Source organism: Chlamydotis macqueenii, chromosome 1 (genome assembly GCF_036417535.1).
Source record: "Chlamydotis macqueenii isolate bChlMac1 chromosome 1, bChlMac1.mat, whole genome shotgun sequence".
Lineage (NCBI taxonomy): Eukaryota > Metazoa > Chordata > Aves > Otidiformes > Otididae > Chlamydotis > Chlamydotis macqueenii.
This window is the reverse complement of record NC_141556.1, coordinates 61,087,966-61,104,028: the sequence shown is the minus strand read 5'-3', so window position 1 is coordinate 61,104,028 and position 16,063 is coordinate 61,087,966. Positions and strand designations below refer to the sequence as shown.

Here is a 16,063-nt window from a genome sequence, read left to right as displayed (position 1 = left end):
TTGGGCCTCAAGTTCTCCATCTGTTAGATTTATGGAGCAATACAGTGAAGTGTAAGTAAAACTGTGGTAAATATTATTGAGTTAATAGTAGCTACCAGAGTGTCTCCAAAATGCATGCGCACAGACAGATACCTACACTTATGAGGAGCTCTTGAAATTTTAGCGGTCCCCTGCTCAGGCAGAAAGGTCTGTTTGCATGAATGAATTTTCACAGTCAAGTCTTAGATCTCTCCCATAGCAGTGAAACAGATGCATCAATGTTTTTCTTAAGCTTCTGGCTGTGTTTTTTGGTACTCAAATGTATAATCAATGCTCCCATGTGATTTTAAGAGCTTAACCAAGTGCATTTTAGATCCTGCAAAGAGTATTCAAAACTGAACGTGAAATCTTTTTTTTTTCCATTATGTAAGTTCTGCCCATTTAAAGCATTTGCAGAGATATGGAAAAATGCTCTTTAATACTTGTTTTAACTGTACCTTGGAGACCCAGCTACAGGTCAGGGCATCAGCAGTAGTGTGTAAAAGAATGGATATGGCATATCAGGGACAAAGGAGAAAGTTCCATTTAACGCACGCCTAATATCTTGTATTAATGATTCCTTACGACAAAGCAGCAGAGTTAGGTACTTCAATGGTACAAATCATCCCTCTGGTTAAGCACTGAAAAACTCTAGTTTGAACAGGGACCAGAGAAAAAAAGGACCTTGTTTGAATTAAACGGGACCACAGAGATACTTCTTTCATACTGGGGATGGTTTGCAACATGAACACTCTGGTAGCCTAAGCAGAGAGGTGTTTAATCTAGGAATAATGTATGCAGTGTAAAGGAGTTATATTTTCCATATACCAAACATAGTTATGATTCAAATCTTCCAAGTGTAAAACACAGAGCAGTAGTTCTAAGACCTTAAAAGTTTCTCTTCAGGGCAGAGTTAACCTGAGCTCTCAAGCACTCTAGGTTCCTAATACAAATGAAAACCCAAGTTTGTACATGCTTTGCACCCGTGCGCACTTGTGAAAAATTTAAGAGATCAACCGTATTTAATTTTAATATGAGTTCTAACTTGCCCATTTTCTGCTGTGATGACTACTCAACTTTTTTACAATCCTGCAGGACTTTTTCAAAGGCCTGATCACATACTTTATGAGACAAGCAGAATTTTCAGTTTTGCTTTCATTCTCTTTTGCTAAGATGCCTGCAACATCTTGTAAAACACATGGCATTTTTTAAGCCTTTTTTTTTTTTTTCTAATTGCATCTACTTGGTCCATATGGATATGGTAAAAGAGGGGAGGGGAATTTACATCCAAGACACCCAACAAAGTAAAAATTACAGCTATATGAATGTGGTAGCAAATGATCTGCTGCATACTCTACAGTGGGCACAGACCCATGTTTCCAAAGTGCAGCATTTACATTTCCCCATGCTCTTCTTCCTTAGCTGCCGGAACACAGACATGCAATGGATTCCCTACTCCTTACCGTCTTGCTAGGCCAAGCCCTGTGAGGACAGTCATCTTCTAGTTGCATATTCCAAACCCCTGAATCAGCTGGATCTTCAGTTTCCAAATCCTCACAGAAGTTACGCAGAGAGCAGCGTGCAACAATAAAAGGAAGGGCAGTGACCTACACCCAACCAAACTGCCAGACTGTCTTGCCATCCAAATACATAGCCTGCTACCATCCTGCAGCTGCTCACCAGGTAACTGATCCTCCTTCTGCCATCTATTCTGATGTCCAGGGCTGGCCTCCTGGCACAGCATAATAAAGGATCAATATAGCACACACTATTGAAGATTATATTTTTTGAAGGTGAAAAAAATTCCTTTTCTTCCCTATAGACAAACAGGCAGTTTCCTCAGTACAGCTGACTTGGCCAGGACATCCAATAGTAATGTCGATGAGCCTGCAGATTACACCCTGCAGAAGAAAGGTGTTTGATGTGCAGGCCTTCTTTATAGGGAAGCTCTGGAGCTTCTCGTTATCCCAAGTCTGCAAGACAGTTCTCTCCCTGCTCTTGCTGTAAGGCACCAGAAGCATGACACTGCATATGGAAAGTCCACAGTAACTGGGATTTTATTAGCTGCCCTCAGTACCAACCTCACAATACACAGCTAGTATCATCATCCTTTCAAGACCACCTCTTGCCCTTCAAGGATCAGAAACCACCACTGAAATATCACGCACTCTGCATAAACTCTGTTTATCTTCTGAAACAATAACAACATAGCCAAAAAAAACGAACCAGGCATTATCTAGGGTTGATAGAGTGAAACATATACAAATAAGAAATACTGAGCTGGAAGTGTGGGATTCAGCTTAGAGAGTTTCTACACAGGACAACAGACCACATCACATCTCTCAGAGTGGGTCTTTAGCCAGGTGAGAAGTATGCTGGGATATGATCCTGAAAAATCTAGCATCAGTTACAGTGTATTTCAAAATTAGTGGCAATGTGGCTGTATGTTTACTGTATGGAGTACAAATGCAGGCAGGCTTAGCAAAGTCAGAAGTCTGTACCTACCTAACCTATTTAGACTCCTCCTGTAAAACTTACCCTCATTTATACAGAAGGATTTGGATTTTACAAGGGAATTTTCAATCCTTGCAACAAAAAGCATACAGATTAAATGAAGGTATCAAATATTTAAAAGACATTTTCCTCAAATTCTTTGTTTCCATTCATAAATAACTAAAAAAAAAAAAATGGCAGCAGTCAGAGATTACAAGATTTTTCTCTGCCACAAGAAAGGTTAGCTAGCTAAGCCTGAGGCTGGTACACTGAAGTAAATTAGGGGATGAAAAGATGGCCAGTCTGGTTCCTCTGACAGGGGGATTACGAATATCCATCATACTCAGAAAATGTATGCAACAATTCTTCAGAGGAACAAAACAACAAGATTTAAGAAAACAAAACAAACACAAGCTGCCTTTCACATACCTGTACAGGAGTCGCCCTCTTTCCCTTGCATTCATTCTTCCCCATTCACCATTTTCAAACGCCTCCTTTGCTGCTGCCACTGCCTTGTCAACATCAGCCAGCGAAGCAGAAGACACACTGGCTATGACCTGTCCAAAGGTAGCACTGTGTTAGCTCAAACTAAAATGCTGGGATGCAGAGCATTACTCCTCTTTCCTAAACTTCTTAACTGGGTATAAGCAAATACTTAATATTCTTCACCTCAGCAGCTGGCATGGGTGAGTTGGGCTGCGAAAAGTTCAGGAACAACCGAGGTGGCAGAATTTGGAGGACACTGCAGGGACTCTGGTTCCTAGATCTATTTTCTTCTTCACATCAAAGTGCACCATCCTACTTGATTTCACTCTCTCTTTCCAGATATAAAATCAACGTGATATTACAAAAGCTGTTACTATAAGGCACCATATATACATAGTATTTTATTATGATTGTGTTCTATAAATATACACATTGTAAATTCTAATACAGAATTGTTATGATTTTTATTCAATTCCATAATGTGTTTCAGGAAAAGTACCAGAGTCTGACTTCTGATGATAGTGAAATTTGTGGTATTGATTTCAGCGGAGTTTATTTACTTCAGAATTAAATGGCATTTACATGGACATCAGAATCACTACTCTTATTTATAATTCATAGTTATGAGTTGCTCAATCAAGATTCAATAGCTCAGGACCAAGGCGCAACTGCATATATTTTCTTACTGAAGAGTCATTGTCTCTTACTGGGAATTTGAAGGGACATTTTAAAGTCACACTTGATCTAAGACATCAGATTTGTAAAAAAAGTAAAATAAAAGCTGACGTCGATGACTGACAGGGAATATATACAATAACCTAAAAGCAATACTTCTTTAGCAACTGAACTGTAGCGATTTTTGTTTGCAAAGCTGAACAAGAATGAAATCAAGCTAAAACATAGGGCTGGGTATGGAAATTGATGTAATAGTTAAAGTGGAAGTAGGTTACTTTCACTGTGCAGCTTGACTGAAATGTAAAAACTGTAAAATATACAGACTGAGAAGTGAATTGAAATTTCAGATTACTTCTAGGGGTTGTTTAATGTGTACTGTACGGTTTTGAAATTGGCAACATTCAGTTAGTGGTTTAGATTTTTTAATAGGCAAAGAAATTGAAATAAATTGGTATTGATCATATTTAGAAATTACTCACTGATCCATCTGCTGGATTTATAGTGTCATATGTTTTTCCATCATCAGCATTTATAAATTGTCCATTTATGAAACACTGGTATGGCATATTCACAGTCATGTTGTTCACATTTTTTGAAACCTAAGAGTGAAATAAACAACAAATCAATTTAAATTTTTAATAACTAAGATTTTAATGTAGCTTAACAAGCTTTTGGTACCTACAGTCAACATCCAGACACATTTTACGATGTATATATGGCTGTTAGAAGTAGACAAAAGAGTAAAGTGAGATGGAAATCATATTCTTCCTGAACAGCAATGCCCATACTCTGAGATAAGTAAACAGATTTATGTATTTTTTATCATTGGATCTGTAAGTTCAAACCAATACTAAACGCTGGTTAAGGCTGGTCCTAGTGGACTTCAGTCAAATGCCTAATTCCCAAATTCAATAAATCCTGACTTGCTTAGTGGCTTAAAAAACACTCATCCTCCTTTCACACAAAGTTTTCAAACAGACTCTTAGCAGAAAAAATCTAGCACTGTTTGCCTCAGGAAAGCAGAAGGTCTAGAACCAGTTACACTGAAGCATACTGGCAGGAAAGTGCAAGGGAGGTAGGAATAACTGCCCACGTGTGATCTACTCTACTACATGTTCTTGATCTCCTGGTTTCTGATACACTGTAAGTGACATTACATATATACTTCCATTCCAAAATGGAAATATATAAAAGCTGCCAAAGAAAAGTTTGTACAGCCAATTACTTGTTTGCTTTTCCTACTGCATCAAGCAGTCTAACAAAATGTATTGTCTACCCTCCCCCCAAAAAACAAGAAAGAATAAGCAATAAAAGCAAAATAAAAGGTCTTACGTAATCAATGACCAACTCTTCTTCTTTGTCTTCTCCTCTGAATTTTCTGACAGCCATTTGAATAAAGTCTGCAAACTTAGTGGCCATATACACATCTTCATTCTGTAGTTGAAGTCCACTATACTTCTGTTTGATCTCTTCCAGCATTCTAAGGATTTTGAAGAAAGAATAAGTTTAGTTACAAATTAAATAATTATTCAGATAACTGAATCATTAGAAGGTCGAAAGGGGTCGAAACTGGGCACTAGGTTGTATGCATGTGAATACGTGTGTGTTTCTCCGGCAACAGTGACACAGAAGTTGTGCACTTTACTGAAATCTTTTGGTTTAATTGGGGGTGTTATATTAAAGAAAAAGTCAGTTCTGGAATACTTTCAGGTCAACTTTTGGAAATAAATGGCAAATAGCATAGATTGCTTGATAAAACAATACATGGGACTACTCTAACCAACACATGGAGGACATCCAGAGCTCTATGAAACTGGTGAGTAAGGACAATAATAAGTTTGTTAAAAAAAGAACAAACACCTGAACTGCTGGTCTTATATTATGGCCTGGGATATCTGAGCTGCCAAAGGGACGTAACTGAGGTGACCCAACACAGCATGAACTCAGTGCAGTTGTAAGCACGGGCTCAGTTCTTTCTGTGAAAGGCTCCCCTTTCCCTCCGGGGAGTTCTTTGCTCAGCTTCCCAAGCAGCCCCCTGCTTTTGAGATACCTGTCACTGCCTGCAGATAGGTTTGAGCATCACCGTGCTCCCCCGTGTGGCTGATCTTCCTGAAGTTAAGGGGACTTTTGCTTGAATAGAAAGAGCAGGATTATGTCAATACCTCCTAATTTTGGGAGCAGAACCCTACTACATTTTCAAAGGTAGGAAAGGGAATAGTTAGAGTATTGGAAAATATAGGCATAAAAAATATAATATTTAACACAATGTGATCAACTCTGATTTAAAAGCACCATGACAACTTTGTTTCCATTACCTCTTGATTCAAAATTGTGTTATTTTAAGTATTTTTTACCTGACAACATGCATAGAGGATGCTCCAGATTTGAAGAAGTCTGTGGAATCCTCAATTACAGCAACATTGCTCAAAATTCCCTTCCAAATAGCCTAGCAATACATAAAAATAATGAAGGCAATAATGAATAATCCTCTAATTGGAATATGTATTTATCAAACTGTATTTTCTATGGTATCTGTGCCTACAGTGTGTATTATTTCAAAGGTTCCTAAACCAGAAAATTATTTCAAGAGGGTCTAGAACTTTCTAGAAATCTGATGTTAGCCAATGAAATCTTCAGCATTAATTAGCTTATCAAAAATATTATTTTGTACATGATAAGTTCACCTAATCAGGCAAGCCATCTGAATGGTACAATGCTTGCTAATAATTTTCAGGCCCATTTTTGAAAGGTCTTTATCCTCCAAATAATAACTTCTCATTGCATTACTGAAGTCAGCAAACGCAAAGACAGCCTGGAGCACTTTGTGACTGGATTGATGGCATTTCTGGTACATGGGCAGAGCTGAGAAGTAGTTTAAGCTGCATAAATGAGATGGAGATTTCCACTAACATGAATAGTGAAATAACTGGTGATGGGATATTTCAATTAATGATAATTAGGTTTCAGAGTTAACAGGTAGTGTCACAAACTGAAGAGTTTATAGTTCTTTTTGCTATTGTCTCAATCAGTCAATAGCTCCAGGCAGCCTTTAGGTTGCTGGCAAGCAAGTTCAAGGTAATCCTGGAGCAGCAGTTTAAAATATTAGTGCATCAAGCTGCCTCACCCGTGCCAAAAGTCATTGGCCCTGTAGCCCAGTTAGCAGAAGTGAAGAAATCCGTGATTCAGTTGCTTTGGTACAAAACTTTAATGACAAATGTGGCTTTCAGCTAAGCCCCCGACACTCACTAGAGAGGGGTGGATTACATGAGAGGGCAGCCAAGTGCCTCTCTGGCTATGAGAGCTTTCTGCTCCAGCTCATCTGGCTGCCACCTAGCAGCCCCTTGTGTGTCATTGTGGCGGAAGAGAGAGAGCAGGTACAGGGAGAAAACTGCTGCTTTTCTCTTTCAGACTGCTGTTGTAAGACTCCCTGCAGCCTGTTCACCCAGACTACCCTGAACATATCCTAGTGAGTGACATCACAGTGAAGAAAGGATCTCAGAACTGTCCAAGTCTGTCAATGTGAAAAACCTTACTGTTGTGAGGCGATGATCCATTTGTTTTACCTCACTCCCACCTTCATCATTCACAAATATTTACCATAACTGACCCTGCAATCACTGTCTTTGTATCACTTGTATCTGAAATAAAAATTTCTAGTTATATGTAAGTACTCTAGTGAACTCCCAGTTCCACCTGAATTAATGTCAATGACTAAAAATTCAACTCCATACTTTTGGAGTACATTTTATCAAAAATCAATTTGCATGGCTAAATAAAATATATGCTTTGCCTATAATGAGAAGCATGTGATGCTTTTGTCTGAAGTAATAACCTCCTAAAGCAGTTTAGTGAATTACCCTAATATCTTCTGCCATCTTTTTCTCCTCTTCTGTAAGTTCCAGGGCAGTTGTTTCATCAGCAGAGAAGTATTTAGATGCAGGGATCATTTTTCCATCCTCAAACTGCAGATTTCTTACTAGTACCTGAAAAATGAGAGGATATGATTTTAAATTATCTGGGAGGCAACACATCCTTGTGTGAAGAGTTTTCAGGCATTAATACGGTTAATGAAATAGTCATTTAAGTGGCTTCCAGGAAAGCTGCTAGAATGCAGGTAATTTAACATGGGCCACTCCTATCTGTCTTTCAGATTCTTTCCTAGTATTAGTGCATTTTAATCCATATTGGAAATTAATATGGATTCAGTGAGAAGCAAAACACAAATGCCTTCTCTATAGGATGGCAGAGGATTAATAACCTCCAAGTGACTCAGTTGTCTGTCTGTCTTTAGCAGCTGGATTTATACAGCTTGACAATTCCACACTACTTGCACTTCTTGCTAAAGTTATTCCACCCATGCTCATGTTTGCCGGGGTGAGCACTTACCATCTTCCCATCATTGCCGAAAACAACTAGACCATTCTTGGTTACAAGTCCAGGTCTTGAAGCACCTTTTATTGCCAGCTCTTGTCCAGCAGGCACTGAAGCATCAAGTAATGATGACCCATAAAAAGTAACCATCTAAAATTAAACAGAATTAAAAGTGCACAGATTCTAAACAGGCTTTAAAATCCTAATAATGAAATTATACCGTTTTAAATCTTTAACGTAACAGAAATAAAATATAAGTATCTACACATGGAAAAAGTGTTACAACATTATTTATTCATATTTACAACCCAGGACATGTCAAACTTTGCAAGCTGCCTAAACCTGCAAAGCTGCTCAGCTGTAAAAATGCGCGTGCCAGAACCAGTGCAGAAAGGAAAGCAGCTTTTGTCAGTGCATGCCTGTTCTGGTTTTGTTTAGTGAGGGGGGGCCCAAGGTGGTAGCTTCTGTAGGAAACTGCTAGAAGTCGCTCCACTTTGTTCAGTGGACTCGGCCGGGCCTAGGGTGGACTCACTGCTGTCCAAGGCCGAGCCAATTGGTAGCAGAATGTTCTGTGATAACACCTCTGCGATAACGTATTTAAGAAGGGGAAAACAGGGAAAAAAAAGGAAGAGAAGATGTGAAGCACCTGAGTGGGGGCAGAGACGGGGAGGTGCGAGCCTTGTGGGCCTTGCAGGACTCATCCTCTGGCCGCCCGCCGGGCAGCTGACTGGGCCAACTCGGCCTGGCCTGGCTGCAAGAAGTGGAGAGGAGATGAGAAGCGAATGAGATGTAAAAAGGATCCTAAGAGGCGTCTGCCAGCCTGTTGTGAAGAATTTGTCTTCTGAGAGGAACGGCTGCAGATGCCAAGGTCAGTGAAGAAGGAGAGGGAGTGTTGCAAAACCTCCAAAGTGTTGCAAACCTTTTACGAATACCAGCTCGCTGCTAGGAGACCCCACACCCTTTCCATCTCAATCTGGGCATGGAGGACTTACAATCCACTTACAGTGGAATTACAATCAATGACAATATCAATGATTGATAATAGCAAAATACTGGATTAATGTGAATTTAGAATGTAGGTGTAGGGTGATTCTTACTAACCATAGAACTATAGGGTTAAGTTTTATATATGAAATATCCTTATCCTAATTAGTTTGGTATTTCAGGGGTAGTTAGGATAGTGGCAGAACTAGGCACCAGTTATGCAGCTGGGGCCTTGAGCCGTCACTTTCAAGCCAGAGAAGAAACATAAAACTCCCTTATCTTAGAAAGGTAACATATCCTTATCCTAATTAGTTCGGTATATCGGGGTGGTTAGGCACCAGTTATGCAGCTGGGGCCTTGAGCCGTCGCTTTCAAGCCAAAAGATTTAAGGGCAAGGCGACCTTGTTCTCTGAACTATATATGGAGATTTCAAGGAGGGGGCGTTCTGACGACCCCGAGACCGCCAAAAGGACCCCCGACTCAAATTACTTAGCATGCAGGAATGGGAGGAGGCGTATTATAATGATTTCTCGAAATGTTGATGTTTATGCATGACAATATCTTGTAAATCTATTGAATATGCATATCGAATGTGTATTTAACAGTGCTATTGAATCAGACAGGCGCGCACGCTAGGTGGAGCGATCCCCCGTGCGCCCAGCGCTGCAATAAAGAAGTGCCTGCTTCTTAACTTCTCATTGCTGTTAAGGAGTTTTATTCCGGATTTCGGTAACAGGAGGACTGATGCGGCTCCTGGCCAAGATTCCCCTGCAGCCTGTGGTGATGACCATGGTGGAGCAGGTTGTCCCCCTGCAGCCCATGGAGGCCACAGAGGGGCAGAGATCCACCTGCAGCCCGTGGAGGACCCCACGCCAGAGCAGGTGGAGGCCTGAAGGAGGTTGTGGCCCGTGGAGGGCCCGCTGGGGCAGCTGTTCTGGAGGGACTGCACCCCGTGGAAGAGATGACCCATGCCAGAGCAGTTTCACGAAGGACTGTGGCCCATGGGAGGGACCCCACGAAGGAGCAGAGGAGGAATGTGAGGAGTTCTTCCCCCGACAATGAAGTAGCGGCATGAAACAATACGTGATGAACTGACCCCAACCCCCATTCCCTCTTCCCCACTGTGCTGCTCGCGGCGGGGAAAGTAGTAGAGATAATGTTAAGCCCGGGAAGAGGGAGGGGTGGGGGGAGGTTATCTTGTTCCCTGTCTCATTCTCCTGCTAGTTTTAGAAATAAATGCATAGTTTTCCCCAAGTCGAGTCTGTTTTGCCCGTAACGGTAACTTTAAGGATTTCTCCCAGTCCTTATCTCAAACCTCGAGCCGTTTTTTCGTATATCATCTCCTCCTATTCTCGGAGGGTGGGGGGAGTGAGAGAGAGACTGCGTAGTCTGGTCCCAGTTGGGGCTGAACTACGACAATGCTCAGCAGGAGAGACCGGCAAAAAGCCTGACTGTGACTGCTCTGCTCCCAGGCTGGCAATGCTGAACACTGCCTCACTCTTGGGCTCTTCTGTTCTTTCTGGGCTCTCAAATCAGCAACAGTTCCTGAACATCAGCGCAGAATCAGGCTTTTGGAGCAGCCTACCAGCAGATGGTTAACAGTTAAGCAACAAAATCTGGACATAACAGCCAGGAAAGATAATGTCATTTTTAAAATATTTTATGCCAGTACAATGTGGATCAAATGTATAGTACTTTCAATACATTGAGAGGAAGTAGTTGGTTTTGGATAAAATTAGATATATTTACTTGTGCAAATGATCTAGGCTCAAATCTCTTTAAAATAAAACCTCCTTTGTTATTTCACTAGCTCACAGTGTTTCACCAGAAATGTTTTTACAAATACATTAAAAACAAAAAGAGAGCCAAAGAGAATCTCCATCCTTTATGGGATGCGAGGGGGAACGTTGTCACCAAGGATGAGGAAAAGGCTGAGGTACTTAATGCCTTCTTTGCCTCAATCTTTAACAGTTAGACCAGTTATCCCCAGGGTGTTCAGCTCCTTGAGCTGGAAGATGAGGATGGAGAGCAGAATGAATCCCCCCACAATCCAGGAGAAAGCAGTTAAGAACTTGCTACACTACCTGGACACGCACAAGTCTATGGGGATAGATGGGATCCACCCAAGGGTACTGTAGGAGCTGGTGGAGGAGCTTGCCAAACTGATGACCATCTAAGAAGGGCCAGAAGGAGGATCTGGGGAACTACAGGCCTGTCAGCCTAACCTCGATGCCAGGGAAGATTATGGAGTGGTTCATCTTGAGTCCACTCACCTGGCATGTGCAGGCAAACCAAGGGATCAGGCCCAGTCAGCGTGGGTTCATGAAGGGCAGGTTCTGCTTGACCAACCTGATCTCCTTCTATGACCAGGTGACACGCCTAGTGGATGAGGGAAAGGCTATGGATGTTATCTACCTGGACTTTAGCAAAGCCCTTGACACTGTCTCCCACAGCATTCTCCTAGAGAAGCTGGCAGCTCATGGCTTGGACAGGTGTACCCTGCAATGGGTTAAAAACTGGCTGGATGGCCAAGCCCAGAGAGTTGCGGTGAAGGGAATTAAATCCGGTTGGCAGCCAGTCACAAGCAGTGTTCTCCAGGGCTCAGTACTGCGGCCAGTCCTGTTTAATAACTTTATCAATGATCTGGATGAAGGGATTGAGTGCTCCCTCAGTAAGCTTGCAGATGACACCAAATTAGGTGGGAGTGTTGATCTGCTTGAGGGTAGAAAACCTCTGCAGAGGGATCTGGACAGGCTGGATCGGTGGGCTGAGGTGAATTGTATGAGGTTCAACAAGGCCAAGTGCCAGGTCCTGCACTTTGGTCACAACAACCCCATGCAATGCTACAGGCTTGGGGAAGAGTGGCTGGAAAGCTGCCTGGCTGAAAGGGACCTGGGGGTGCTGGTACACAGCTGGTTGAACATGAGCCAGCGGTGTGGCCAAGAAGGCCAACAGCATCCTGGCTTGTATTAGGAACAGTGTGGCTGGTGGGAGTAGGGAAGTGATTGTGCCCCTGTACTCAGCACTGGTGAGGCCACACCTTGAATACTGTGTGCAGTTTTGGGCCCCTCAGTACAAGAAGGACATTGAGTTGCTGGAGCATGTCCAGAGAAGGGCAACAAAGTTGGTGAAGGGTCCGGAGAACAAGTCTTAAGAGGAGTGGCTGAGGGGACTGGGATTGTTTAGTCTAGAGAAGAGGAGGCTGAGGGGAGACCTCATTGCTCTCTACAACTACCTGAAAGGAGGTTGTAGGGAGGTGGATATTGGTCTCTTCTCCCAAGCAACTAGTGATAGGATGAGAGGAAATGGCCTCAAGTTGTGGCAGGGGAGGTTTAGGTTGGATATTAGGAAACACTTTACTGAAAGAGTGGTCAGGCACTGGAACAGGCTGCCCAAGGAAGTGGTGGAGTCACCAACCCTGGAGGTGTTCGAAGAACATGTAGATGAGGCACTTCAGGACATGGTTTAGTAGGCATGGACGTGTTAGGTTGATGGTTGGACTTGATGATCTTGGAGGTCTTTTCCAACCTTAATGATTCTATGTTTTGCTGTTAATACCATGATGTTGCCCACTGTACAGCACAGGTTGCATTACACTGTAATGCATGCCTACTTACCAAAATGACTGGCACAGTCTGGTTCTACCCTTCTTACTTATTGCTTCATACTGTGCTCATTTTTTTTTCAGATATTGCTCTTATGTTTCTTTGAATTAAATGGATGTATCTTTAAAAAAAGATTTTAACTACTGTGTTCTGTACATTTGTTTAGGTGCCTGTTCTAGATGTACACAAAACAAATAGTCATCAAAGGAAAGCTACTCCAACAAAACCCTCACTTGTATTCACCTATATGTAGACACCTTCAGTATTATAATTAAAAAAGGTCAAAAAGAGCCTTTTTTTACTTCGTTTCTGAATGAAATGAAGAATATTCTTCTGGTTTTCAGACCATACCTGGCCATTTATTGTTGCCCACGCTCCAGGCACTTTATCATGCCCTCGAATCCAATTGTGCAAAGCTGCTGCAGGTTGGTCCCAGGAGATCTAGGAAATCAAGACATGTCAGCTAATTCTCCTCAGTTTAATTATAAATCAAGTTAGCAATGTTTTCCTATATAAGAATTACAAATTCTCCCTCCTTCTCTTTCAATTGTTCATTTATTTAAGAACACAGAAAGGATCTGGTCTAATAAAGGAAGATCAGCGATCTCCAGATGGCTTATCATCAAAGATCTATCAAATGGGATCCTCTTAGCATTTCTGTGTTCTGTACAGCCTATATTTTTCCATAGATTCTCCTTCTCACACTAATATAACGAAAATACAACTCTTACTGCTATGTGTTCATCATAAATAACTAATGTTATTATTAACAAATACAGTAAGCACAGCATAAATATAAATAAGTATGTCTGGGGTATCTCCTTCTGCTGAAAATGATCTATTTATTGCCTGGATCCTAAGTCTTTAATAAACCTACAAACTTTTATTTAAATAGTTTTTAATCATTTATTAACCCTTTATAAATTGTTTCATTAATGCAATCCCTACTACAACTTGCAATTACGGCAACACTTTGAGGAAAAAGGAAATAGTTTTGTTAAGAACATCAGGTATGTTTAATATGTAACACTATGAAAACGTATTCCTTTATGTTTGCAGTGTTGTGAGTATATGAAAAAATGAATTAAAGAAAATATCAGAATAGCTATTAAATAGTAAAACTCAGATACTCAGCATCCTTCATAATTTAAGCACAAAGAATACTTAGAAGCAAGTTATAAGCCAATAAGAATATTTTTACAGCAGTGAGATTAAGCTAGTTCACTCCAAAAGCTCCTTATATATTAGATTAAAGGGATGAATAAAAATATCCTTATGTAAAGCTATTTGTTTCTAAGGTAAGTCAGGAATTGAAATGTGATGAAAAGCATCACCTACAATATTTCAGGTGGAAAGGACTACATTCACCCCAGACAAGTGACTGAAATTGTTGAAATAATTTTTGCCTTTTTTTTTTTAAACTTCTGCACTGGTCTAGAAAAGGAAAAGAAGGTTTTACAGGCAGCATTCACTACTGTTTTATGGTGATCTTCCCGACCACAAAGAAGATGCAGCTAACACAGTGGGGGTGCTTGTATAATCTAATTCCTATGTGGGTGTTTAAAACATTTTTTAATCTGTTTTTTGTTTATATGACCTTTTTTTTTTCCCTGGTGCCAAGAGGAAAAGTGCCAACACTTGCTTTTCCTAACATCAAATCTATTTCTGGTAGAGAATTTAGTGTGGACTGTTGGTAAACAAAGAGAGTTATCTCCATTCAGTGCTGTTGTTAAAAAGTATGGCAACATATTAAGAATCCACCGAAGGTGCAGCTGCCATCTAGCTGTGTGTAGATGATCCCAAGCAAGACATCAAGTTTCTAAATATATGTAACTGCTGAAAGGGAATAGACACTTAACCTGGGGCTCCATTACACGCATCCTTGGAGTTATCCCAGGAATAAGGGGCGGGGAAACAGCTGAGTTAAAATTTGTGTTAACTTGGTATAATTATTATTGCAATCTGAGTTAACGAATTTTCTAGTGATATGCACAAATCACAGCGTTATTTAACATACCTCTGCATTTTCCTTTTTCTGGATCCCTTCATATGTTGCCCCTTCTTTAGGCTGAGGTATACTAGGGGCTTTACCAATAGCAATTAGATGTACAGCTTCCACCTAAGTGAAAAAGTAACAGATGTAATGTTAGCATTGGTTTGCCTTCTTTCCTCAGTCATACTTGTGAGTGACAGAAAAAGACTTTCTGCAACAAGGGGAACTGGTTTATTCTTAAAACCTAGGACTTCCAAAATCCAGAGGACTAACGCTGCACTGATTAACATACATACACGCTTAAACTTCTTTGACAAAAGAAATAGCCTCAGAAATTTGATGGGAGTGCCTAGTCACCAAACATATAGCAGCTGCCTAAGTTCTGCAGGACCAAAATGTGGCTCTGTATGTTTGCATTCAGCTCTTTCCTTTTCTCTTTCCACAAAGAGTTATTTATCTGCATCTAAATGGAGAGAGAAAAAAATCCTCTACAATCCATACTGAGTATTTATATGTGTTTTCTTTTTTTCATTTTAAAACAAAACAAAAGAAGGACAAGAATACAAAATCCAAACCAAATCTACCAAGGCTCTGAACTTAAAACACCATCCCTATTTTTTCAACCTCACCCCTAACTTTCTGTTCTCTCTGAGCCTGTAAAAAATGTCACCTTGTAAAACCATTCAAGAAATCTGTGGAAAGAGCTACATTCCACACAAATTCAACTTCTTGCCTTCTGTGGAAATAGGATATGCTCTGCCTGCTGCCAGCAACAAATATTCTGAAGCGACTTTCTCAGCTGTCATGAAGCAGCGCAGCTCCACTGAAATCTAGGATTCAGCTGAGCACCACAACCTCTGCCCTTCCAAATGTATGCACCTTGTCTGTATTTCCTTCACTTTCAAACTCCAGCAGATGCTTTTCTTTTCCTCTTAAAATGTAGATATTCAGTGCAGCTAAACATACCATAGCCTTTATTCCTTCTGGGAAGAGAAACCGGTTATACAGATCATCCACGGTATCATTTTGGCCAACATCACATTCTCGCTGCAGAAGTATTGGTCCAGTGTCCAAGCCATCATCAGCCCAAAAAATAGTAAATCCTGCTTTCTTATCTCCTTGAATTAAAGTCCTAGACAGAAAAAAAAAAAGCCTTACAGTAAATACAGACCATATCAAAGTAGTCAGGAATATCAACCCGTCTGTTACACATTCATTTGCATTAAGTACATAGAAAAAAAAATCCTGTCTTTAATACCAGTTTCATTGCTCCTTTCATAGTCAGAAACACAGTTTTGATACTGTTGATGTATGGTTTCCACAAAATGACGTAAGAAATGCTGCAACTGAATCCGAGATGTCTATCAAACAGTTCATTGTGATAATTATTTTTAAAGTATTATTAGTGGTCAGACACACAAAGCAAAAGGTGTGCAAT

General features: G+C 40.7%; 1 protein-coding gene across 4 annotated transcripts in view; it reads right to left on the bottom strand.

The window, feature by feature from the left end:
* Positions 1-16,063, bottom strand: part of ALDH1L2 (aldehyde dehydrogenase 1 family member L2) — a 39,162-nt gene that overhangs the window by 11,365 nt on the left and 11,734 nt on the right. For all 4 annotated transcript variants that reach the window (XM_086754139.1, XM_086754131.1, XM_086754115.1 and 1 more), the window contains 9 exons: positions 15,592-15,757; positions 14,650-14,751; positions 12,984-13,073; positions 8,059-8,193; positions 7,530-7,655; positions 6,027-6,118; positions 5,005-5,152; positions 4,152-4,271; positions 2,941-3,068 (listed from right to left, as the gene is read on the bottom strand). In XM_086754139.1, coding sequence (XP_086610265.1) covers positions 2,941-3,068; positions 4,152-4,271; positions 5,005-5,152; positions 6,027-6,118; positions 7,530-7,655; positions 8,059-8,193; positions 12,984-13,073; positions 14,650-14,751; positions 15,592-15,757 — 1,107 coding nt within the window. The remainder of the gene's footprint in view (positions 1-2,940; positions 3,069-4,151; positions 4,272-5,004; positions 5,153-6,026; positions 6,119-7,529; positions 7,656-8,058; positions 8,194-12,983; positions 13,074-14,649; positions 14,752-15,591; positions 15,758-16,063) is intronic.